Below are 25,497 nucleotides of genomic sequence, written 5' to 3' on the forward strand. Positions count from 1 at the left end.
TTGTTTAGTAAGATGTTTTTGTGAATCCGTCTGCTATTTTATTATTTAATAGTGTACACTATTCTCATGAGGTTTAGTGAATTACCCTTATGAATACCCTTATGTATTATACTAAGAGCCCTTTTTTGTAATAGTTGCACCATTCATAACATTACATACTTGGTGAGGTTTCGTGATAAATTGGCATGAATTTAATAGAATTGTTTGTCAGACAGACATTCCCTTGTCCCTGGCTTTTACGGATGTTGCAATTCTTGTTTGTTTAGAATTGTAGGGTAAAGCTTTTTGCAAAGTTACTTTTAATTGAACATTCTCTTTTTTTCTGCATTTAATCAATTAAAGGATAATTTTATAAATTTTCAAAATTTCAACCTGGCAACATTATTATCCCATTTATATTTATAATACATTTTCCAGTAGGGATTACAATCCGATTTATTTCTGGAGTCATTATTGGATCTGAACCATACTGAAAAACATGTATTGGTTTTTTGTTACAGAGAATGATATCAAAGGAGAGCCAATGGACAATAAATTGATGTGCGTTCCAATGGTGATAAACAAACTTATCCCTTCTTTAGATAAAATATAATACTTTGTGTAATAGTTTAATTTACAGCCCAATGTTCCACCCCCCGGAATTATAGTTCTTTTAGGGACGGGGGAACAATTCAATAGTAAATTATACAGTTACCAAGAGTTTTATAACACGTTCGCTTATTGTTTTTTTTTTCTACCAATAATTTAGAGCTGTACAGGGAGACTACATCAATTTATCGTTAATTGTCTTATCCTTTAATTCCCGAGTTTTATGTGTTTACAATACCGCTTCTGTCCTTTCTTGTCCTTCAAAGGCGCTGATTCTTTTAAAATAGCAATGAAAAGTTTTTCAAATTTCATTGTTCAATTTTAAATATTTTTATTGGAAATGAAAGCTGCTGTTTTCCGAAAATATATGCAATGATTTGAAATGCAGTTAACTTTGAACACAAACTATGTAAAAAATTAGACACTTAGAACTTTTTAGTGCAGTGCAATAGAAAACCTATAAACCTAAAACCATGGAAAAAGTTATTTTTTAGTTTATTTTCCATTAAATTTATATTTTTTACAGAAAGTACAGAAAGAGTTATTAGTCTTATGTCGAAAAAAACATACAATGTGTTCTAAAATTTTAATGGACTTTTTTTCCTCTCAACTAATATTTCATCTTTTTAGGGCAAAATGTTGTGTATTTCCAGTGCTCTTGCCTTATTTATATCTGATAATCTATACTAAACTGTAAAGGAAAATTCAACAACTTTTTCTTTCTTTTTTTCTCTCTTAAACTGTGATTGGATTGTAAATAAATTGTAAATTGAAATCTGCATTAATTTCTAGAATTTGCATAATTTCGCGTCCAATTGGCAAGAGTAGCAACCGTCAACCACATAAGCTAATATTTTAACTTCGAAATATTTGGCAAGATAAAAGTATTCTATTTTGTATTCTAAACTGCTTTTAGTTATATCTAAAACTGAGGCCAGATTTAGTTAGGGGTTAAGATATAAACTGTTTATGTTAAACGAAGAGAAATAAAAATTTAAGTTTAATGTCATCTCATAAGGTAAGATATAAATATATTGACACAGATTTTTAAATAACTATCAGTTGCATTCCTAGCATCTATGGACTCTGTATCTAAAAGGGGTAGAGGTTGCAGTAAAATATCATAAAACCATTACAATCTATTCGAAGCTTTCCTAAAATGGAGAACTCAAACAGTTCAGTGGTTAGCGAGAACTTAATGGACAACCAAATAACCTTACTACATTTTATTATGAGATTTTTTTACTTTTCCCTTCTCTTTAATTTTTTGTCATTTGTAAGAAAAATTTCGTTTCTGTGACTTTTAAAAGTTTGAGTAAAATAATAGCTCAGCTTTAAAATATTAATTTTTTGAAGCACAATAGAGCCTGGTTTAACTGTGGTTAGCGTGATAAAATCTGGTAAACAATTTGCACTCACAGATCCGCACAATTTATCATCATTTCTCCGCTGTAATGTCGTTTCTTCTTATACTAATCAAACAATTATTAATCTCATAGCCTTACACACATGGGCAATTTTATTATTTTCCTTACATAATCCAAAATAATTAGATAAACTGTTGAATTCAAAAAATTCAAAAGCAGATTAACAAATGAAAAAAATGTTTTTCAATATAGTTTAGTATTGGTCCTATTGATATATTTTCTTATCATTCGTTTATCACACTTCAGAAGGGGGAGGGGGAATATATTTGATCAGCCCCCCTCCCTCAATTTATAACTTATCCAAAAGCAAAGGGTGTTTTTTAATAGATAACAAGGATGACAATATCCATAAAAGCTCTGAAATAGAAGGACAATCGAACATTAACACTTGTAGACTGTCAGAACTGAATTAGCAGAATATTAATTCATCAGTACAAACAATATTTTAAGAAAATTTGTTGCAAAACTGCATAAATAGATGATACTGTTTAAGGACATACTTACATTTTTGGGACTTGTTTATAGAGATGCTTCGCTTATAACATTGTACCTTGTTGTAATAGGAATCAGTTTTCAAAATATCAGAAGAATCGGATAATTTTAACATACAAAAATTTGTTGTCAAAAAAGTTAAAAATCGACATGTTTAAAATGGACGTACGGACATTCTGGTATTGTTAATAGAGTTGCTTCGCTTTCTAAATAAATTGTACCTAACTACTATATGAATCATCATGCAAAGTTTAGAATCGATAGGACAATTCTAACCTGTTTAAATTAACGAAAAGAGCTAACTCTCTGTGACGGACGGACGTACGGACGGACCGACCCTAATTATAGAAAGGTTCGCTTTTAAAAATATACTGCTTGATTTAACCTTCTTGCCGTATAAAGAAATTAATTGCTTTTCTCAAGTTTATGTTACATCTCAAGAAGACACACACACAGACACTCACATACAAAAACCCACTCCTACACACACACACACACACACACACACACACACACACACACACACACACACACACACACACACACACACACTCATAGCATCAAATATGTACTAGGGCGTTTCAAAAAGTTTAATCCTTGAGTAATTTTTAGTCAAAGATTGATAATTTTAAGGACCTAATCCTATTTCTTAAAAGTTTAAATAAATGTGTAAAGAAAGTTAGTTAACATTAAATTCGGATGTCCCTAATTTGCATTTATTGAAGAACAACAATCTATTTTCTCTTCTTTAGCCCTCTACCACTAAACAGTAAGCAACAAGGATGACAACATCCGTAAGTAGCGAAGCCCAAAAATTATGAATGGATATCCTGAAAAAGGAATTTGAATAAATTCATAAAAAAACTAAAAATCACGAAGCCTTGTAATTTATACGTGAAAATCTATGAATCGATCTAACACCTCAACCAATAGGCAAATCTTAATGAAACTTTGTTGGGATATGTTTATTGTTAACTTATTTAATCCCTAAAAATATCAGCCGTCTCTCTTGAATAGGAGTAAAGAAAATTATGAAAACTTAAAAATCTAGGAATTGAACTAGCACCCCAACCATAAAGCAAATTCCAACAAAACTTAATAAAGTATGCAGATAATTAAGGTTTGCAATCCCTGAAAATTTCAGCCGTTGAACTTGAATACGAGTTAAGAAAATCATAAAAACTTAAAAATGTATGAATCGATCTAGCACCCCAATTAATTGACGAATCTTAATGAAACTTGGTGAAAATATTTAATCCCTGGAAAATTTCAGCCTCCTATCTTTTATAGGAGCCGAGAAAATCACGTTTCCCCCACTTCGTGATTGACGGACGGACATTTAGAATTATAGAGTAGCTTCGCTACTAAAAAATAACCAATTCTTATAAGTAAACAAAGATTGTGTTAAATTTGATACTATCTTGAATGATTATGAAAATTTATCGTCCGTAGGAAACCATACTTAGATCAGCGTCACTTTGGGATTTTAAGTTCTATTGCCTTATTGTTAACGTAGTGTCAATAATAATCATTAATGAAATGCTTATATATTCAAATGGAGTATGCCTTTAAAATAAATGCAAAGTTTGAGTTTTCCATCTCAAATAAATTCTATGTACACTAAAAAGAAGCAAAATACTCTTAATTACAGCTATTAATTACACATATTTAACTTTTTTAACTTACGTAGTTGACTGAAGATTTCATATACAAATTGAAAATTACAGGAAAAAAATAAAAAAAACAATAGAAAAGATATGCAAGATTGGGGAATGAGGGGGATTGCCAAAAAAGAAAATTCAGGTACATTACAATGGATGGTTTTGTGAATCCCCCCCCCCCCCAAATAAAGGTATAGAGCTTCTTAAAACAAGGTAGTATCTATTATATAATCGAACAATGTCAATATTTTTAATACCCTATTGTTACATAAAAGAATTATTCTTTTGATATAATTTTTGACATGATTAAGTCCAGTAATATTCTGATGGGAGTAGTAAGTTTATAATTATGTTTCAACGAGTAAGTATGTCGATAATTGTAATTTTACAAGAATTGACTAAGATACTGTTAGTTTCTTTGTATGATTTATAAAGCTTTGCTGTTATGGAAATGGTCATCTTTGTTTTGTCTTAAGCCTTTTTGCTTTCTACTAATGGACAATGACATATTTGTTTGTTTTTTTTATATTAAAAATCGGATCATTGATATTTGTATCTTATATAACCATATTTTTTGTTGTTAATTTTTACATGCAGAATGATATTGAAAAGTCTCACACAGTGCGTATGAAGGTGCTTTGACTTTTGTGTCAGAACCTAAATTTGGACATAGTGCATTTCATTACCCTAGGTTAGGAAACTTCATTTCACTTTTCAATAAAATCTAAAATGCAGCCGTTTTTGAGAATTATAGATTTGAAAATTTCAAGTTCAATTTTTATCCACTAGGAGTTACCGCATAATCATGACAAGAAAAGCAAAGGTTATTTATTTAAATTTTTGAACAACCTTGCTTTTATAAAATCTGTCATAAAACCTCTATATATATGATTTATTTAAGACTAAATTTCCGTGACCTTAGCAAAGCAACTGGTAAAAAAAGACATTGATTAACTCACTTCAGGAGTGGTTTTATGAAAAACTTTATAAAAACAAACTTGTTCAAAATTTTAAATAAATAATCTTTGATTTTCTTGTCATGATTATGCGGTAACTCCTAATGGATGAAAATTGAACTTGAAATTTTCAAATCTAATTTTCTGAAAAACGGCTGCATTTTAGATTTTATTGAAAAGTGAAATGAAGTTACCTAACCTAGGGTAATAAAATGCACTATGTCACAATTTAGGTTCTGACACAAAAGTCAAAGCACCTTCATACGCACTGTGCTCAATGAAGAAAATTTTATCATAAATACCATATAATAGAGTAACAAGAATCTAACATGCCTAAACATGCGATAAGAGCTACCCTTTATAAAGAAAGAACGTATTCCTTAATTATAGTAAAGTTTCGCCGTAAAAAAATTAGGTCAATATATTACAAAAGATCAAGGTCTTTTGTCTTCAAAATACATTAGGGAATAACAAAGATTTTTGAGTAAATGTTTTGGTATTATCCTAACAATCTAAAGTCAAGCCAAAATATTTCTTATTATACACAAAAACATATTGCGTTTTTAGAAGCATCTTTTGTTCAAAAAGAAAAAAAGGCTGAAATCTAAGTTTCTGTCCATATACTAACAAAATTACACTATGAATCTAAGAAAAGTCATTCAGTAATTATTTTTTTCCTCTTCTTTAATTTTAACTGAACTTTTCAGTCAAGCCTTATTAATATAAATATTGTTCAACAGTTGGTATTGTTTTCAACAGACAATATGGTTATTTTTGAATTTCTAAAATTTTTAAATTTTTTTAAGGAGGGAAAGAATTAAACGCTTGAATGCTTAACTCGGAAACTGCGTGTTGCTTTTTATCTTTCTTTGGCAGAAATATAAATGATTTAATCTAAGCTTTTGTCTCATGCCTTAACAGAAAAAAGCTTTCCTATGAGTGTTCTGTAAGAACAGTGCAGCTTCTTTTAAATTTAAAATACTATTCTATAATCTTTATTATAATCATCTAAAAACAAAAATTTCCTCTCTCCTCGAATAATACAGACTGTAATAAATATGAAAAAAGTTATTTTGATATTTTATTATACAAAATGGTATTTTTTATTGTCCATAGCGAAGGATCTCGCTAACCTTTACAGTGAAGCTTCTAATAGTCTTAGGGAAGGTTTTTGAAAACGTAATACTTGAAATAAGGCGGTAGTCGACTTCCCCCTCTCCCCACCTTAAGTAACACTAGAGGAATCTAGGGGCAGTTAGTGTTTTTATAATGTAATTATGAATTTTGTTATCAATTAATATTAAGTCAATGTAAATAAATTTGTGCCTATATATTATGTAGCTATACTTAAAGTGTCTTCAAAATCGCAGTTATTTTACCAAATAATTTATTTTATCAAAAAGGAATATGTATTTCTTTAAATATAGAGGTAAAGAATGTGTAATAAGTAATGTCTCTTGGAAGAAAGGGAGAGTTAAATTATTCGGGCCAAAAATGATAACTCTAGCTAGATCAATATCATAAACGTTCTTAACATTTTTATTGCATTAGTCAACACATTTAATACTCTATCATATACACCAAACTCAAACTTCTGTCTTACTCCAACTGTAGCTCACACCCCCGCAATTATATTACACCCATCTGAATGTCTGTATTACAAATACTAAAAGTCACACCTCCCTCCCTTTATGTTAATTAATGGAAGTTGTAAAAATCTCCTGGAGGTGTCAAAATATTTTGGTATCTGCTTCAATTGTTTATATTAAACTTTTCTATATTTGACACCACCCGTTGTTTTTGGGGGAGTAAATATTTTTGGGTTATATTTATTTAATACTTATATTTGCGGGAACTTTTGTTTAATGAAATCTTCCAATTTTTAACATTTACAAAACAGCCTGCTTTATTGCAGCAAGTTCAATATGACAGATCTATATAGAAAATAATTTCTATAAATGAGCTCAAGTTTTCCAAGCAATAAATGTTTAAAACTCATAACGCTCCAATAATCCGTAATAAACTCTCATTGACCAGAACGATAAGACCCATTATTTTACTGCATGAAGAATAGATTCATTTTTTTTATTTCATGTTGCTATTTGAATTATATTGAAGTATTAAATTTCTATCCATAAAATAGAAAATTTAAATCAATAATATAGTAAATAAAAGAAAACTTAGTTTTAAAATAATTTGATACTAGCGATACGTGCATAATGTGGTCAGATATTGAACTAAAATTTAACAGTAAACTGAACATTTTAACCCTTTCAGGACGATAATTTGAAATAAAAAATATTAAGATCATAAAATAGTTTAAAGAAAGAAATCGTCAGGGAGAAGATAATGAAAGAATAGGGTTAATAGTCAGAATTCAGATAACCAAAAGAAAGTAAGTAAAACATTGAATAAACCTTGCCGATAGCGAGATAATTATATCGAGCCCAACTCTATGGTTTTCATATTTTTGATTATTTGTCATTTTCCCTGAGGGTTGCCTGTTGACATGACAATGTGTATCAATAGAAAGAAGAAAATATTTTTCTCATGTATCATTAAGGGCTTCCGAGAAATATAGGCCAATCAATTATGAAAGCGCATTAGGTTCTGTATACTTTAATATTCTGACAATTCAAATTTTCGCATTCTTAAAAGAATTTTAAAAGTAATTTTCAATAATTTTTGGCCCATAGAAACTATTTCAGTTCCCCCAAAAAGTCTACAATAAAGCAAGAGCGAAATTTCATAGCAAAAAAAACATAATATTGTCGTTTCAAATGTAAAATTTTACAGAATGTCTCATTTTTTTTGTTGAAATTTTTGATAACTTGAACATGCAACTAAACTTTCATTGTTCTCTGTTATTGATTACACCCAGTCTGCTTTATTGTTCGCTCACATAAAAATACCATAAAATTTTGATGATTAACATCTCCTTCATTCTCATCTTCCCGAATATATTTTGCGAAAACATTAAAATTGAAACACTCCTACAAGTAAGGAAAATGATAATGAATTACTATTGTGCAAAAAAGCAGAGGAATAGTTTCCATGCTATCAATATTAAAAATAATAAAAAAGGTATGAAACTAGAACAAAAAACACCTAATATTTATTTTGTTGTTAAAGATATTATCATTATGGTTTTGAACTTTAACATCAAACTATAAACTTAAATTGACTTACCGAGTTCATGAGCTCCGCCTCCTCTTCATATGACATGGCCACTACAGCCAACATCAGGTTGATCAGGTAGAAGGAACCAAAGAAAACGACAATAGTAAAGAAGACAACATGAATTGGCCCTCCAGTAGCTACAACCTAAAAAGAGATAATGTGTAATTGTACATGGAAATATGCTTACATTTTTCGTTGTCTTAAAATATTGAAATGCAGTTTTGCTAAACCACTCTTTTTAATATAATATCCACAGATAAATTAAAAATTGTACAAATTACATAAGCTACTCAATCAAACATAACCCTTAATATATCTTTTAAAATCTATTATATATATTTCATTTATCAAATTTACTCTGTAACAAAATTAAACTCGTAAAATTCTTAATTTTTTTGTAATTCTTTAACAAAAAATTAAGGGGAGGGGGAAATCTTTTCAGGAGGGCTTCACCCCTTGGTGTCGTGATGTTCCCCCACCCCCTTATTTGTTTTTGTTTACAAGAATTAAAAAACCTAAAATTTTTTGGTCGGTACTTTTTTGTCCAACCCCACAAAGAAATAGCTTATAACCACCCCAGAGCCAGTATCTATATTCTCTATATTAAGTAGTTACCGAGATCTTAAGCTTCAGACTGAAAAACATCGTTCTACTTTGTATTATATGTAGATACTGTTTTTTTATTGGCATACTTTAGAATAGTTATTTCTCGCATCGTATTATAAACGGCTTTCCGCGGATATAGAATGTACAATCATAAGATTAAAACTAGTTTTTTTAGTCCCGAGGTGCCGAAGGCACTGGCTAAAAAAACTGGTTTTAATCTTATGATTGTACATTTTAATATTCGTAGAAAGCTGGTTATAATACGATGCTAGACATAGTTTTTTCGTATGGATGAGAACCGGTTCCTATCCACCGGATTCGAATGAATACGAGAAAATAGTTTACCTTAGATTATAAATTGTGAGGCAATATTATTTGCAAATGAATAACAAACAGAAAGTACATACATTATTTCATGGTATTTCATCTAAGTTAGAACAGAAAAATATCCTAAAGCCATCCCAACATCTTTATAAAGCTTTTCTATAACAGGGAATTAAATCGGTCTAGTTGGCGCGATCTTTGAGGACAAATAAAGAATGATTGGATATATATAGGAGGCAGCGCAAATTCTCATTTTTAGAAAAAAATTTCACAAAATCAATTTGAAAAATCATTAAATGACTGAGATAATATGACAATAACTTAACTTCTGACAACATAATTTGCAAAGTAAACTTTATGACCCCTTATATTCTTAATTTTTCTCCTTTCTAAAAGGTTGAGTCTGTAGTGATGAAACAAGGATAACAACATCCATAACAGCGAAACTCTAAAATCAGAAAAGCTGAGTTTTAAAATTTGCTGCGAAGCTCTCCATACATAGACTACTCTAGCTTAAAGTAAGATTTTAAATTATATTTAAAAGAAATATAATGGTGTGCAGTTTTGTTATATCCACACAGTGCAAAACATATTCTATTTTAGGTTCCTACTGTAGACATATTTTATCTTTATACAAGTATGATGTATATGTACAAACACACACACACAAAACTTTTTGAATACAGATAGTATTTAGTTTTTGTTTGTATTAATATATATGTGTGTGTGTTTGTGTGATGTATAGAAATTGTGTAGCAATGACTAATGATGGGAATTGTGTTTCTAGAGCGCTAATTGGGTAATTAGATTAGTCCTAGAGGTCCTGCCTGTACCATCATCATAATACAGATACAATTCTATTCTTAACACAGTTGGGGAGTTGAATCCATTTTTATAGAAGCAGAAATATAATCTATGATTACGGTTTTGACCCTCTAAAAAACGTAATCTACCATTCCACTTTCACCTCTATTGGTGATGATATCATCAACGGCGATACGATTTTTGAAATGAACCATTCCACTTTCAATAGAGGCGAAACTGGAATGGTACATTTATGTTTACATATCAGCGTATTCACAAATATTGATTTCTTTATTTAAGTAGACATATTAGTAATGGTATATTTTAGTTATTATTTTTATTCTACATAAAAAATTTTAAATTATAAATAGTATATTATACATTCCTACAATTAACATAATTTAAAAATAGTATGTATGATTTCAATTATGTCGATGTTAAAAGTGTAAACCACCATTCCAGTTTTGCCTCTCTTGGAAGTGAAATGAAACATTTCAAAAATCGTATCGGCATTGATGATATCATCACCAAGAGAGTCAAAATTGGAATGGTAGATTACAAAAATCATATCAGCGTTGATGATATCATCACCAAAAGAGGGGAAAGTGGAATGGTAGATTACGTTTTTAGAGGGTGACAACCGTAATCATAGATTATATTTCTACTTCTATAAAAATGGATTCAACTCCCCAACAGCAACAGGTACAATACCTAGTCTTATCGTATATACCAAGTAGTTTCTTGGGATAATTATAATAGAAAATGCGTATGTAGACTACTTAAAGGAACCCTGCAATAAATACACCGATCTACCTGCTGAAAGTCTGCCACATGTAAACCCAATACCCTAAATATAAAGCATTCAGCTTCAATAACAAAAAAAAATATATGCATTTTAAAATGATATTTTAGGTATATGCAAATTTTGAAAGTTTTCCATTTCTTATGAGAGAAATTTAGAAATAAAAGCCAAGATAAAAAATTATACGCTAATTTTAGGCATAACGTTAGGTCATCCATAACTAATTATATTTTTACAATAAAAATGCCCAATTTTCATTGTCACGAATTTTTAAAAATTCAGTTTAACTTTGTGTTTTACTGAGAATTCCAGCTTCAGTATTTCCAGCCAATCAGAAGGCTGTGCCCGCTCAACAACCAGAGCGTCTGTATTATTTTAATTATTTTTGCTATGATTTTACGTTTACAAATGCAAAGTTAATACAAATTATTTGGATATATTTTCAAAATTAAAACGGTTGTTTTATTGTTAAAATGCAATCAGTTACTGGCAAACTAACTTTCTGCCAAAATAAACTTCTGATTTTGTTTCAAGGCAATGTAATTTAATATTGAAATTTCTATTACGAGCAGTGGAAAACTTTCAAAATTTTCGTACACCTAAAATGTCATTTAAAAATGCCTACAACATTTTTGTTGTTGAAACTAAAGGTTTCAAATTCAGGAAATTGGGTCTACTTGTGGAAGTCTTTAATTAGTTAAAGCGGTGTATTTCTTGTAGGCTCCTTTAATTTTATAGTATACAGTATAAAATTTAAATATAAAAACAGAACTTTTCATTAATCCATTATTATTATTAACGTTAAAAGGTCTTGTGCCAACTTACATACTACGGCATAGCTATAGGGTATTAAAATAGAAATGCTATATTTGGATGTTTCACCACATTTGGATGTACAATGATAAAGTGATGCTCGCAGCTGGCTATAATAATAATACCCCCATCCACCCCCTTTACTCCCAACCCATCCTCTTTTACTGGATGAACGAACTGATCAATAAATGAGGTCCACATGAGCAAGCAAAATAGACGACATATTTTCTCTTGTCAATATATCCATGTATATCCTATTTTTACCCAATAAAAAATAAGTATTAAGAATAGCCGTTCGGCCAACACTAGCCATTCAAGTTTGTAAAATAAAAAGATCTTGACCCGCAATTCCGACTTAATCCAATATTTTATCAATTATAAATAAATCAGAGTATTAACAATAGTTTTGCGCATACAAGGTTTTTATTGGAATTTCCATAGACAGAGACATAGACGTCCAAGCTTTTTTTTTTTGGGGGGGGGGTAAAATTTTTTTAAGGGGGGGGGGTAATTCGCTTTTGGGGGGGTTAAATGGCGCGCGAAGCACGCGGCAAATTTTTTTTACCCCCCTCCCAAATTTTTACCCCGGGGGTAAAATTTGCTTTGGGGGGGGGTAAAATCTGTTGGCAGGGGTAAATTTAGTTTACCCCCCCAAAAAATTTACCCCCGGGGTAAATTTTTTTGGGGGGGGCAATTTAAATTTTATTAAATATTTAGTATTAAAAATGTTAAAAACTTGACTCCACGCATTACTTTTACTTTACAACGCAATAACCTAATAAAATAGTAAATCTTGAGAGTTGTAAAAGAGAAATAAAGATTTGAATTGTATTATTTCATAACCATTTTTTAAAATACCTGTCTCTGCTACTAGAGGTATTATGTTTTGTTATATATTGGTGCAATGTTAGTGTACAAAATATATATTTTTGAAACAATTGATTAATAAAAATGACTTGATCGCCTTTACTGTTTACTGAAACTATGTAAAAATTGTATTTTCATATATTATATTAATGTTGTACATTTAAAAAGCAACTAAACCAACTTGTAAAGTTGATTCATTAAAAAACAAAATCTTACCATATTATAAATATTTTCCCAGTAGTCAAGAGTGATGAGCTGAAATGTGGTGAGCATGGACCAAAGTAAATTATCAAAGCTGGTGTATCCATAATTTGGATTCCCTCCTACGTCTCCCAGACAGGTGTAACCATGTGGACAAGACCTTAATATATATTTTTTACACTTTTGTAGAACGATTACAATTCACAAATTATTGAATGAGAATTATTTTATAAAGCACTTAGCAGAAAAAAAATCTCCGATGAAAAATAGGCAAGAAACGCAACTTGTCATATAGACAGACATACACATCACACATATTATATATATATCCTATTTCTTTGGTAGATATACACCCAATTATTGCATATAACGACATGACAAAGGAACAGGACACTTAAAAAGTGTAACACACATTCAAACTTTTCTAAGACCATTGTTTTGGAGTTGCTTCACGCGAACAAACGAACATGGGGGAGGGGGATAGAGCTCTTGGGTATAAAACAGTTAAACAACATGCTCAATAGTAAAACAAGCGTTTCTTTACATGAAATACTTCCATTCAAGTGTATATGAAATGGATAAAACTAAGTTAAAACTCACAGCTAATTTGAATAGTCTGCTAAATACTATGTCCATGTTTCCAAAATTTGTTACCTGGCACCACTGGCATTACCACACAACTCTGGAACTCCTTCCTTCATGAACCAGTTTGATTCGTCCTCTTTCCAACTTGTCCAGTTGGCAGTTTCAGGTACGTTCAGTACGCATTTATTGCGTAGTTGCCCCATGTACACCTGCATATATTATATTTTTAGGTATGTTCAGTACGCATTTGTTGCGTAGTTGCCCCATGTACACCTGTACGTATTAGAGTCTCAGGTATGTTAAGTACCTTTACTGTAAAGAAGGACCATATCGGTTATTCGCAGCAAACAGACACACACACACAAAGATAGATATTCTGTTATTTTAATGTTATAATTTATATAAAAAATAATATTTAAATGTTTTATAACTTACCTGATTTTAGAATAAATAAACACTTGACTAACAATTTGAAAATAAAAAGTTAATAAATTGTTTGGCTGGTATAGTAGTATAAGCATGATTTTTGAAAAAACAATATACAGAATTATTATGTATTAAGATTGTAATATTTTTTCTCGTATTCATTCGAATCCGGTGGATAGGAACCGGTTCTCATCCATACGAAAAAACTATGTCTAGCATCGTATTATATCCAGTTTTCTACGAATATAGAAATGTACAATCATAAGATTAAAACCAGTTTTTTTAGCCGGTGCCTCCGGCACCTCGGGGCTAAAAAAACTAGTTTTAATCTTATAATTGTACATTCTATATCGGCGGAAAGCCGTTTATAATACAATACGAGAAATAACTATTCTCTTATTCATTCGAATCCGGTGAATAAGAACCGGTTCTTATCCATACGAAAAAACTATGTCTAGCATCGTATTATATCCAGCTTTCTACGAATATAAAACTGTACAATTAAAGATTAAAGCCAGTTTTTTACCTCTTGCCTTTGGCACCTCGAGGCTAAAAAACTGGTTTTTAATCTTATAATTGTTCATTCTATATCCGCGGAAAGCTGTGTTTAATACGATGCGAAAAATAACTAATATTTGTTTTTATTTTGTTTTGAGGTTTTTAAATAAACTTACTCTAAATACCTCCCCTCCATTTTTAGATGAAACCAAAACCAAAGATAGTTCTTTAAGTTTATTCAAAAATGCTTTATTGCATATTTTTTTACTACTTTCAACTTTGCGATTAAATTCCATTAAAATTTTACTTTCAATATAATTATCGTAAAAATATTTAACTGTTGATATTGTAATAATTGTGTAAAATCCTATTATTGGATGCGACCTTAAAAAATATTTTCAACGTAAATGAATGTGCTTTTTATAAATTAATACAACGAAACCATATGGTTTATTGCTAAATTATTGCTAAATATAGTGGTTAAATATTTATGAATACAGTGTGTGCTACAGTTCAACTCTTTTTACAGACAATAAAAAGCTCAATTTATTTTGTTTTAATTATTAATTTAATACATTTTTTCACAATAGTCATACTATAAAAGAAGGTGAAAGTAAAAAAAATATCAACAGAAAAAATTTTTTTAGTTATAGTAGTATGGTATAACTCACTTTGTCCGTCCGTCAGAGGGAAATAGGATTTGACAGCTGCTAGTAAAGCAAGAATTTCTAAATATGAATTTTCTTGTCAACATTCTCATCAATTAATACATATCATCTTTGGCTACCCGACTCATTTAAAACAGCTTGATATTATTGTTTTTGGTCCAATTAAAAAAAAAGTTTAAATGTGGATCATAATGAATCACTTTGTCCGTTTGTCAATCCATGAATTTTAAAGAAAGCGCAGCAGAAAAAAATAAATGCATATTTTTTGGAAAAGAATGCGCTAATTAGAAAAGAACATATAAAAAGCAAAATTTCCACATGAATTAATTTTGCCTTTCTTACTAAGAAATACAGTAAAAATAAGAGATAAAAATAAAAGCTCACGTAAGGTCCTTAATTGCTCCTTTTTCATGTTGGTACTGACAAATAATTTTATCCTAGTTTATATAGTAGCCATGCTACAAACAACACACAGTCAGTCTACTCTAATATTCTTATTTATTCTATTATTTTTATTTCCTCAGTAAAGGTGAATGTTGAGTGGAATATATTTTATTCATCAATCTAAATGCTTTTAAAAGTCAAATCCTGTCACTTCCAAACTAACTCCATGAATTAATTATAATGTACACCAATTTAAAATCACATACTTTTCAGCATTAACTATTATTCTAGGTTAGAAAGGTTTCTAAATAAAAGTCAAGTATACAAAACTGACTTTGAAATTCTAACAGAAAATAGTATTATCTATTTTACTATCTAATTTCAAATTGATTGTTATTTCATAAATATTTAACGTCTTAAAAATAAAGTTTATCTACTTCTAATTAATTTAATCTACTCTAAAACATTTATTTATAATATATTACCTTTTATTGAAGTAATGAAGAGATAAATGTAATATGTATATAATAATATTTTTGTAATATACTTGTAATTAATACTAAAATTGATATAAGCAATAGAACAAAATGCCATCTAAGCTTACTGAACCATCAAATCTTAAATTAAGATGTTGGAGTCTTATTTAAGCTCTAGTAAAATAAGAAGCAAATTTTTTAATTTTACCTGTAACTTGAGTTTGAAATAATGTGTTCTAACCGTGTCTCAGACTGGTTGAAATATTTTTTTTTTTAGAAATACCTGAAGCGCAAATAGAGCAAAGATCATAATGCAGAAGAAAGTGAGGGTCATAACCTCAGCCAGTTGCTTTACAGAATGTAGCAGAGCATTGATGATAGTCTTCAAACCTAGAGACAAAGAACATGCATGTACACAGACAAATTTTATAGTACACACGAGGCACAAACTCGCTACCTGCAGGGCGAATAGGGCGAATACCATAAGGCAGAAGACGGTTAGAGTCATAACCTCGGCCAACTGTTTGACTGAGTGAAGCAACGCGTTGATGATAGTCTTCAGACCTAGGGACAGAAAAAGGGTGCCTGTTAAAACAAATCAAGAAAATTAAGAAAAAAGCATGCAATGTCAAAAGTATGTTGTAAACAATTTTTGTACCTATTTCTCCAATAATAGCTTAACTTTGTAAAAGAGCTGATATTATAAGTTTATAGAAATACGTATGTACAGTCTTGAAAGTACTTTTGTCTTTGTGCTTGGTTTAAAGGCGTGTGGCAGGGAGTGTCAAAACTCTCTTTATAATAAAATAAAATTAGCAATTTTATTCCATTACGGTCTACTTAAAAATTGAAAAAAATAAATTATAATTTTTTTTTCTCAATTAAGAATTTACTCTTAAGCAATGCGAATATAACCGTATCTTATCAAACTCTTATATAAGATTTTTAAAAGCGAAGCTTTTCTATAATTAGGGTCGGTCCGTCCGTCCGTACGTCCGTCCGTCCGTCCGTACGTCCGTCCGTCCGTCCGTCACGGATAGCTTTTTTCGTTAATTTAGACATGTTAGAATTGTCCTATTGAATTCAAATTTTGCATGGTGATTCCTTTAGTAGTTAGGTACGATTTAGAAAGCGTAGCAACTCTATAATCATTACCAAAATGTCCGTACGTCCATTTTAAACATGTTGATTTTTTACTTTTTTAAATAGCTTTTTTCGTTAATTTAGGCATGTTAGAATTGTCCTATCGATTTCAAATTTTGCATGGTGATTACTGTAATAGTTAGGTACGAGTTAGAAAGCGCAGCAACTATATAATCATTACCAGAATGTCCGTACGTTCATTTTAAACATGTTGATTTTTTTTTACATTTTTAACAACAAATTTGTATGTGACCTAATTATCCGATTGGTCTGATTTTTGGTATACTGATTCCTGGGACAACAAAGTACAATATTATAAACGAAGCAACCCTATAATCAAGTCCTAAAAATGTAAGTATGTCCATAATCATTATCCTGTATCAAGCAGTTTTTCAACAAATTTACTTACAATTTTGCTTTCACTCTTATACATTCGCATTCTGATTATTCAGTTCTGACATTATACAAGTGTTAATGTCCGTTTGTCCTACCGTTTCAGAGCTTCGCTTTTATGGATGTTGTCATCCTTGTTACATGTACTTTTATTAATGAAAGAAACAAGCAATATTATAAAATATTGTTTACCATAAGGTCCTATTTGCTTATAAACAACCATTTCTACCGACTTTTAGAGTAGACTAAAGAAATAAAATTCCATTGGAGTTCCCAAGGCCATTCGGGAGAAAAAAAACTTTTTAGTAAATATTATAATTAAAAGTTTTTACCTAGGTTTAGAAATAGGCAAAATTATTAATTTTAGATAATAATTTAAAAATCCCATATTGACGTATGCCTTTTTGTATGATATCAAATTAAAATATGATTATGAAAATGATTTAAAAAGGGATAATATGCCGGGGGTAACCTTTGCCAAATTATCATATTTTAAGACACTTTGAAGAAACAGATTTCTTTATTTTATAGGCTCATTATTATTTTAAAATCTGTATGAATACTAACATAAATCGAAGTCTTGATATCAATTGGCTAAAACTTTGTTCTCAGTGACTAAAAAGTAAAATACTATTTGGCAAAACGACCTCCATACAAATTCCTACACCACTGTTATAATTTGAAAAAATAGCACTAACTTGCTTAAAATAAGAAAATGAAAATACGAATTTGTTGATTAATGAAGCTTTATTAACCCTTACAGCTCGGGCCCCAATTCCCACCTTAATAGATCGGGGGGGGGGGGGGGGGCTCCAAGAGCCCCCCCCTCTATCTCGGCTCCTGTTACAGATAAAGACGTAAAATTTTTTTCTGGTGGTTCATGTGTATTTTTAGAGAAAATTACTTTTTCTAGTCATAGCAGCCAGGCCGCTCCTTAGCCGCTTTTTAGCGGCCAGCCGCTAAATTTTTAAACAGCTGTAGAGCGGCCAATTTTGCAGCTAGGATGACCAAATTTTAGGACGAACTTTTATTTTTCATAACAAAAAAATTACTTTTTCTGATCATCGCCAAAAAACGGCAAATAACGGAAACCGCCATTTTCGGCGGTTACGGCAGTAAAACGGCGGTTGGCGGCACCGATTAATATTTTTTTCTGTTTGATGTTGCTCAAGGATTTACCAAAAAAATTTATAGGACTCTAGCTGTAATAGAAGCCACGATATTCATGATATATGTCTGTAGTAAAAGCCGGACAAAAATCGGTCATAAAGTCGGTCAGGGAGCGGTCAAACGGTCATAACACATTTTTTCTCAGAAGGTCATTGATATCTAAGTATTCACCAAAAAAATTTTAGGTTTCTCCTTATACACAAAAGTCATAATGAAGAAATTAAGATTTTTTTAGAATTTTTTTCTAATTTTGGTGCTACCCAACCGACTTTGACCGGACACCACGACCGACACAGACCAGATATCCTAATAAAATCAACTCTTGCCGACGTATAATTATTAAACTTAAAAAGTCAAGAAGTCATAGCACTCCATCTTACCTACAAAAAAAATGAGATTGAAAAAACTAGAGGGGGGGGCTCTTGGAGCCCCCCCCCCCCGATCTGTAAGGGTTAAGTGTCTAAAAAATCAGTCAGTTGACGTCATATAAATGAAGGGTTATCCATCTCTTTTTTAGGGGTTTTCCCAATTCTCATATGAAGTCACATTGCTGATTTTTGAGACACTTTGTAAATCTAAAATTAGTCCTATGACTAATGAGCTTTTATTAAATGATTGGGCCAATAAATTTGGCAACTAAAGAATGGTGATAAAAAAAACTATTTGTAAGTCAAAAATTACAAATTACTGTCCCATTTTAGGCATCATCAGTTTGGTAATAACTTTTGTAAGACTCTGTCTTCACCTAAATTTCTTAAAATTATATGAACAGGTCACAAATGAGGTAAAAGCCTCAGTTTTTTAAATGCCCTAGTTAGATTGTCATATGAAAATTGCCTTAATATTTGAACCAATTTGCTTCGATTATTATATCTAAATATGTTATAAATACATATAAAAAAAACCTTTGCAAGGATTTTGATCTGGATTGTGACTTGAACTATCATTTTAAATTGCTATTATGTTTATAACTTATGATTAGTATTTTATTCCCAAACCTGAATTTGATGAATAATAAAGTTTTAAAAACCGTTCGCTTCTTACTACTTTATCCTAATATCTGGTATTTAATCTTTTAAAATGCAGAGAAAATTTGTGCTGTCTTGCCGCTTCTATAAATTACAATACCATTGGATTTCATTTTGCAATTTCACTACATAGATGCAAAATTCAGATAGAGACAAAGTAATCTGATAACAATTAGTTGAGGATAGAAGAAGGTTAATTTGTCAGTATTTGGTTCAAGAACTTATTACAAAAGATGTAGAAAATCTGAATACTTAATGTAAATTTGTCCTAAATTTAATAAAATATACAAAAATAAGTATTTTTGGTCCCCGGCTTATATATATTTTTTTTCAATTTATTTCCTCCTGTCCTTGCAAAAACTCCTTAGAGGAAGTTTCTTTAATAGGAAATTCAACAGAGTCAACCATGAATTTTGCAAATAAATCAATAAAATCTATTAGATTTTGTTATTAATATTCTATGGATCTCATGAAAAATATGTAACAAAGACTCATCTTTCATTTTTTCAAAGATCCTTGAGGGAACTATTAAAAATATCAACTCTTTGTTTTCAGAATACATCACTCAATATAATGCTTTTAATATTAGTAAGTTTTAACTGAATATAATTATTTGACCTACCTGGCATGATAGAAACAGACTTTAAGGCTCTTAGTACTCTAAATGTTCTTAAACCGGCAAAATTTCCCATTTCAACAAAAGTTGTCAGGTAACCTAAAATTAATCATTTAAATAGCTTTTTTAAATAGTGAAATTACATTGTGAGTAATGATACAATAACTACTTGTCTTTTTGCGACCGCTTTATCTTTGTCAGACGCGAAAATTTTTCACATCCCAAATATATTTAGGGGAGAGGGAGGGGGAGTGTGACTTTTTTAACTTGACATCTGCAGCACTTATGCATGTTTTACGCGTCTACATTTAGCCGATTGACCGCTGGTAGCATACAAAGTTTTTATTTTGCAGGAAAATAAAAATTTGCAATAAACTGTATGTACTACAAATTTTTGTCCTTTTCCTATATTTGGATATAATCTTCCTGAATTGATTAAAGTAAACTGTATAAAGAAAAGGTTACACAAATGTTAAAAAAATCCAGACAGACGTAATTAGAAAAAATTGTAGCTATAGAAATTAACCTTAAATTGTATCGAAATATTAGAGTAAAACACTAGAATGGGAAAGGGTTAAATAACTGTATCTACCCATTGCACTGTCCTTGTCCAGACTTTCAGTTGGGCTTTTGATAATCAACCAATGGTTTGGTGTATATTAACACAGCCAACTAGCAGAAAATAATTGGGTAGCAGACGAATAAGGTTATTGAAAAATGATGGGAGGTAGTTCTCTGTATATACATATATACTATATATCTGTCATTAAAATAGAATATACCTGATAAAATAACAATAAAATCTAGCCAATTCCATGGATTACGCAGATAAGTATAATTATTCAGAATGAATCCTTTTGCAATCACCTAAATATTACATAAATATTAATATGACACATAGTAAAATAGTTAGGATTATAAAACCTAGTAATGTAGCCTATGGTAGATAGTTTTAGGTTCTTTCATAAATATCCAGTCTTTCCACTATTAAAATTTTAAACATTAGCATGCATGATTTGATATCTTGCAGTATCTTAAGCCTGAGAGGCAACCCAGTACTCAATATAACCTAACTTAAGTTTTAATGCAATAATAAACAATCAAACGCGGAACTTTCTACCTTCCCCCCTTCAATTTATTTTAAAAATAAAGGGGGGCTATTCTTAACAACGTAAAAGAAACCAAACTAATATGTTTGCCTTTAAAGATTACAACCATAATTCTAAATTGAAAAATTAAGTCAGCAATATTATTTTGCTAATTTTCTTTGCAAAACTAGAAAAATCTGTTCATTTCTAATTAAATTTCCTTTTTTTATTTTCCGCACGGCGCGGCCATTGCAACTGAAGTTTATCTGATGTTAAATGTCATAAAAACTATTTGAGATAAAAAATAGTTGTTGAACTGCAAGTGTGCAACATCCTGGAATATAGCAAAATTTCTGTATCTTATGTTAGATCTCTTATACAGATAATTCTTTCAAAAAAAACTTCGTTATTTTCCTTGACAGATTTATGAATATTTTCTAATTATTTGTTTCTGTGAAAAGAAAATTTTCCATGATTACAAAATCATCTCTTTCATTCTTAAAATCAATTTAGGTAAAGCGTAACCAAAGACATTTAAAAATCAATAGCAAAAATGTAAATCTAAAATTTATATTTAAAGAATGTACGCTCTTGTGTATATGATCGATACTGCAATTTTAACATTTAAAAGTTTGGGTTTACATTTACAAGTTGCTACCTCAGTTATTTTCCAATAAAAAATATCTAAAAAACTTGCATTCTTGAAAACGTTTCCCTTATAGCATTTATGTTTGTTGGATTTTCTTTGAAGTAAAGCTATTGGTGCTTTCACATAAAGTGCCTCTTAAGCACTGACAACTGCCCCTATATTTTAAAATAAATTTAAAAAAGAGTTAGATAGTTAGTTTTTTCTACTATTCCATCTCTGGTGCTAAAAAAATAGAATACCAAAGCTTCCTTCGCCGCCCAATTCCAAAAATTCGCTTTTCTCGTCATAAACTTGTCACCATTTTTTGGGGGTAGGGGAGGATAGTGGTAAAATTATAGATTCATGGTTGATGGGGGAAAATAGAATAGGAAAATTAGTTTATGTCCGGCCATGGAAAAGAAATGAACGGTTATAGAGACTATTGTTAGAATAGCTGCGATATTAAAAAAATTACCTTGATAACCATCTCTACACTATAGATAGCAAGAAACACAAACCTAAAAAACAATGATTTATCAGGAAAGAGACATGTAGAAATTACTAATAAGTAGAAAATAAATAGACCAAAAAAATATGAGTCTAGGAGACTACAGCTGCAGAAGAGTGGATTAGCGTACCAGATTATACGAGGCCGTTTTCCTTACTCCAAGTTGGGTGACATTCGCGGCTACTGTTTAATAAAAGCTGCGTGGATGAGAACGGCATCGGCTTTTAAAATGTTGCGGAGATGATGTTATCAAAGGGTGGATTCGGATATGGGTAACTTAGACTGATTGAGGCCTAGAGTTGCTGCGACTTAGTATGACTGTCGTTGAGATGGCTATGGATGAGAGTGGCTAATTTAAAATATGGTGGCTGTGACTAAGGACGACTTAAGCTGAGTAAAGTATTTGATGGCTCCGGCTTGGACAAATTAAGTTGCGTAAGTGAGGTCCACGGCTGGCAATGAGACTTCTGTCTGCCGTGCGGCAGAAAGACAAAATAGAACACCTTTCTGCAATTTAAAAAAAATACTATTTCTCTCTTGAATTATGACAAGAATGACAACATCTACATATTAAGTTTCTACGCTTCTGGAAAACTATTATTTAGTTTAAAACTAAGTTGAGCTCTACTTTTTCCAATCTACAATATTGGTTTAATTGGCATCTCAGTAAAAAAAAGAGAAATGGAAACTAAAGAGAGATATAAATATCTCCTTCAAATAGTTTTTGGCTATTCATACAGTATACATATGTATAAGGCTTGAATTGATGATATAAAATACCTTTTCTGTTGCTTCTCTTAGAAATTTATAACCTAACTGCCAAAAAGGAAACATTTAATTCTTTGCTTTTAGAAGTTTATAAAATTATACACCAGGCAAAGATTGTAATAATAAAACCAATTTTGTACAATTTTTTATTACTTTGTTCTGATGAGTTTAGAAACGTGTTTATTATTTGTATAAGTTGTACGTTTCAGTTTTCTGCATTTAATGGTTTTAAGAAGGTAAGCCATTCTATACATTGGTTCTGAAGTTAGTATCTACCTACCTTTTCATGAATATACTTGATCATTGTCTTTTTATTAAAAGCGAAGATTTTCTATGATTAGGGTCTTTCTGTCAGTTTGTTCGTCCAGAACGGTTATTTCTCTAAGTGTAACGGTTAGCTCTTTTCGTTTATCAAGTTATATTCTATTGCAAGCTCAAAAAGCTGAGACTTATTTTTGGATACAGCAACTGCATTGCTTTGTTTTTATAGATGTTATGATCCTTGTTAAAATGAAGGGGTACTTGTTCCTAGTTTTGTTATTAGTACTTACTAGAGCTACAATGAAATATATCCTCATCAAATTGCATTTTCTGCAGGAATTTAGGAAGTGGATATTGGATCCAACATAATTTATTGATTATAATTGGTGCTTTGTTTCTTGTAAAACCTACAACACGGCTCTGTATGAGTATTTATTATTGCTATTTTGTTTTCTCTTACTTACTTTACTCCAGTAGCCAAGATAACTAATATTGTATCCCTGCATTTTCCTTTATTTGTGCAAAATAAATGTCATTGTTTTTAGCTCAGATCTACCACTTTAACAAGGATGACAACATTCATTAAATGCAATACCAAATAAAGGGGCAGGGGGGCGTTGGCTCGAGGGGGGGGGGGCAATCGCCCCAAGTGCCCCCTTCGGTTCGCACGCCACTGCAAGCATGGATTATGTCTACTAAATGTCACATAATAATAAAGTTCAAGGATGTTATCGACAGCTTTTTACAAAAAAATTCTGCTAACGACTGAAAATAAAGTTACGTTGATAAAACAACAGCATTTTATTTTCTCTCTTTGTGTTGTAAAAGAAACTAAGCAAGATAACTAGAATATTGAATATGTTTAAAGAAAATGTATAAATTAAAACTGTGTGTGACAGGTATAATATTGCTTTACAACAAGTAATAGCCTCAGGTTTACAATATATAACATAGAGTAATAATAGTAGCACACCTATATTCTATAATCAATTTAGAACTTATGTGTCATATAAATACTTGTAAGTAAAAGGTTTATTTCTCTTCATATAGATCTACCTATCACAAATAACCTCTCCCCCAAAATCACTTTTTTATTTCTTACTTTGTAAAATAAAAATTAAGAATGCTCCCCCCCCCCCTTTGTTACACTTCCTCTATAGGCTAATTAAATGAAAAAAATATATAGTCATTACTCTTTGTAGAGCTTGTATTAATTCTGAGTGGATAAAGGAATTCTAGCAAAAAGAAATAGAATAGATAAATATCTTCCCAACACACACACACGCACACCCACACCCACACCCATACAAACACACACATGCACAACAGATATACATGAGAAAAACACAGGTAAGGATTATTTTTATAAAACTTAAAAAAGTAAAAATAACTAAAAATCTTTAAATAATTAAAAACATAGAAAATTGTAAGTGTTACACATTCATTGACAGAAATTTTAACTTCCAAAATATTTTTTAATACATTTTCATTTCTATTTAAAGGTATTTTTTGGTTTTAAATGGAAATAAAGATTGAAAGTATAGGAAAATAAGGAAAAGGGAAACATATATGTAGATGTAGATAGATTCAGATAAAGAAAGATGGACTCATCATTTCAATATCTAAGTTTTGATTTAAAGGTAAGTTTTTTTATTTGTCTGCGTCTTAAGATTTCATATACGAAATCAATTTAGTTCCTGAATTTAGGGAAACTTCACATTTGGTTCAAGATGGTTTTAGGCTATTCTATTTTCAGATTTAGTTTGGTTTTAGACTATTTCTGTCCTTTGCAACCTCTTCGAATAGGGATGTTAGAAACGCTGCCGCTAGCAATATAATGAATATACAGATACTTACTCTGCCTCATTGATAGGCTCTGTCATGGCTAGGAAGGCGCAGTTAGCCAGGATAGTCAGCATCACAACATAGTCAAAATATTGGTTCACACTAACATAGATTGCTAACCCTCGAAACTGAAATAAAATAAAATATGATTAATCAAATTGGTAAACCCGCGACTGTGGCATAACACGTAGTACATACGCTATATATATCAGGTGCGTGACATAAATAGCTAGAGTAGTGGGAATGCATTGACCTAAAACATGTGCATTACCATGCACAAATACGACTTCC

At 30.6% G+C, this 25,497-nt stretch overlaps 1 protein-coding gene across 8 annotated transcripts in view; it reads right to left on the minus strand.

Moving 5' to 3' along the window:
* Positions 1 to 25,497, minus strand: part of LOC145311659 (sodium channel protein 1 brain-like) — a 209,137-nt gene that overhangs the window by 128,429 nt on the left and 55,211 nt on the right. For 7 of the 8 annotated variants that reach the window (XM_080150617.1, XM_080150614.1, XM_080150616.1 and 4 more), the window contains 8 exons: positions 25,219 to 25,334; positions 22,300 to 22,342; positions 20,891 to 20,975; positions 20,115 to 20,207; positions 16,042 to 16,148; positions 13,376 to 13,515; positions 12,737 to 12,881; positions 8,314 to 8,448 (listed from right to left, as the gene is read on the minus strand). In XM_080150617.1, the coding sequence (XP_080006743.1) occupies positions 8,314 to 8,448; positions 12,737 to 12,881; positions 13,376 to 13,515; positions 16,042 to 16,148; positions 20,115 to 20,207; positions 20,891 to 20,975; positions 22,300 to 22,342; positions 25,219 to 25,334 (864 nt within the window). Of the gene's footprint in view, positions 1 to 8,313; positions 8,449 to 12,736; positions 12,882 to 13,375; positions 13,516 to 16,041; positions 16,149 to 16,215; positions 16,323 to 20,114; positions 20,208 to 20,890; positions 20,976 to 22,299; positions 22,343 to 25,218; positions 25,335 to 25,497 lie in introns of all 8 variants that reach the window. The other variant, XM_080150615.1, reaches the window with a different exon arrangement.

This window comes from Acartia tonsa, chromosome 2, assembly GCF_053477335.1.
Source record: "Acartia tonsa isolate MP-2025a chromosome 2, ASM5347733v1, whole genome shotgun sequence".
Taxonomy (NCBI): Eukaryota; Metazoa; Arthropoda; class Copepoda; order Calanoida; family Acartiidae; genus Acartia; species Acartia tonsa.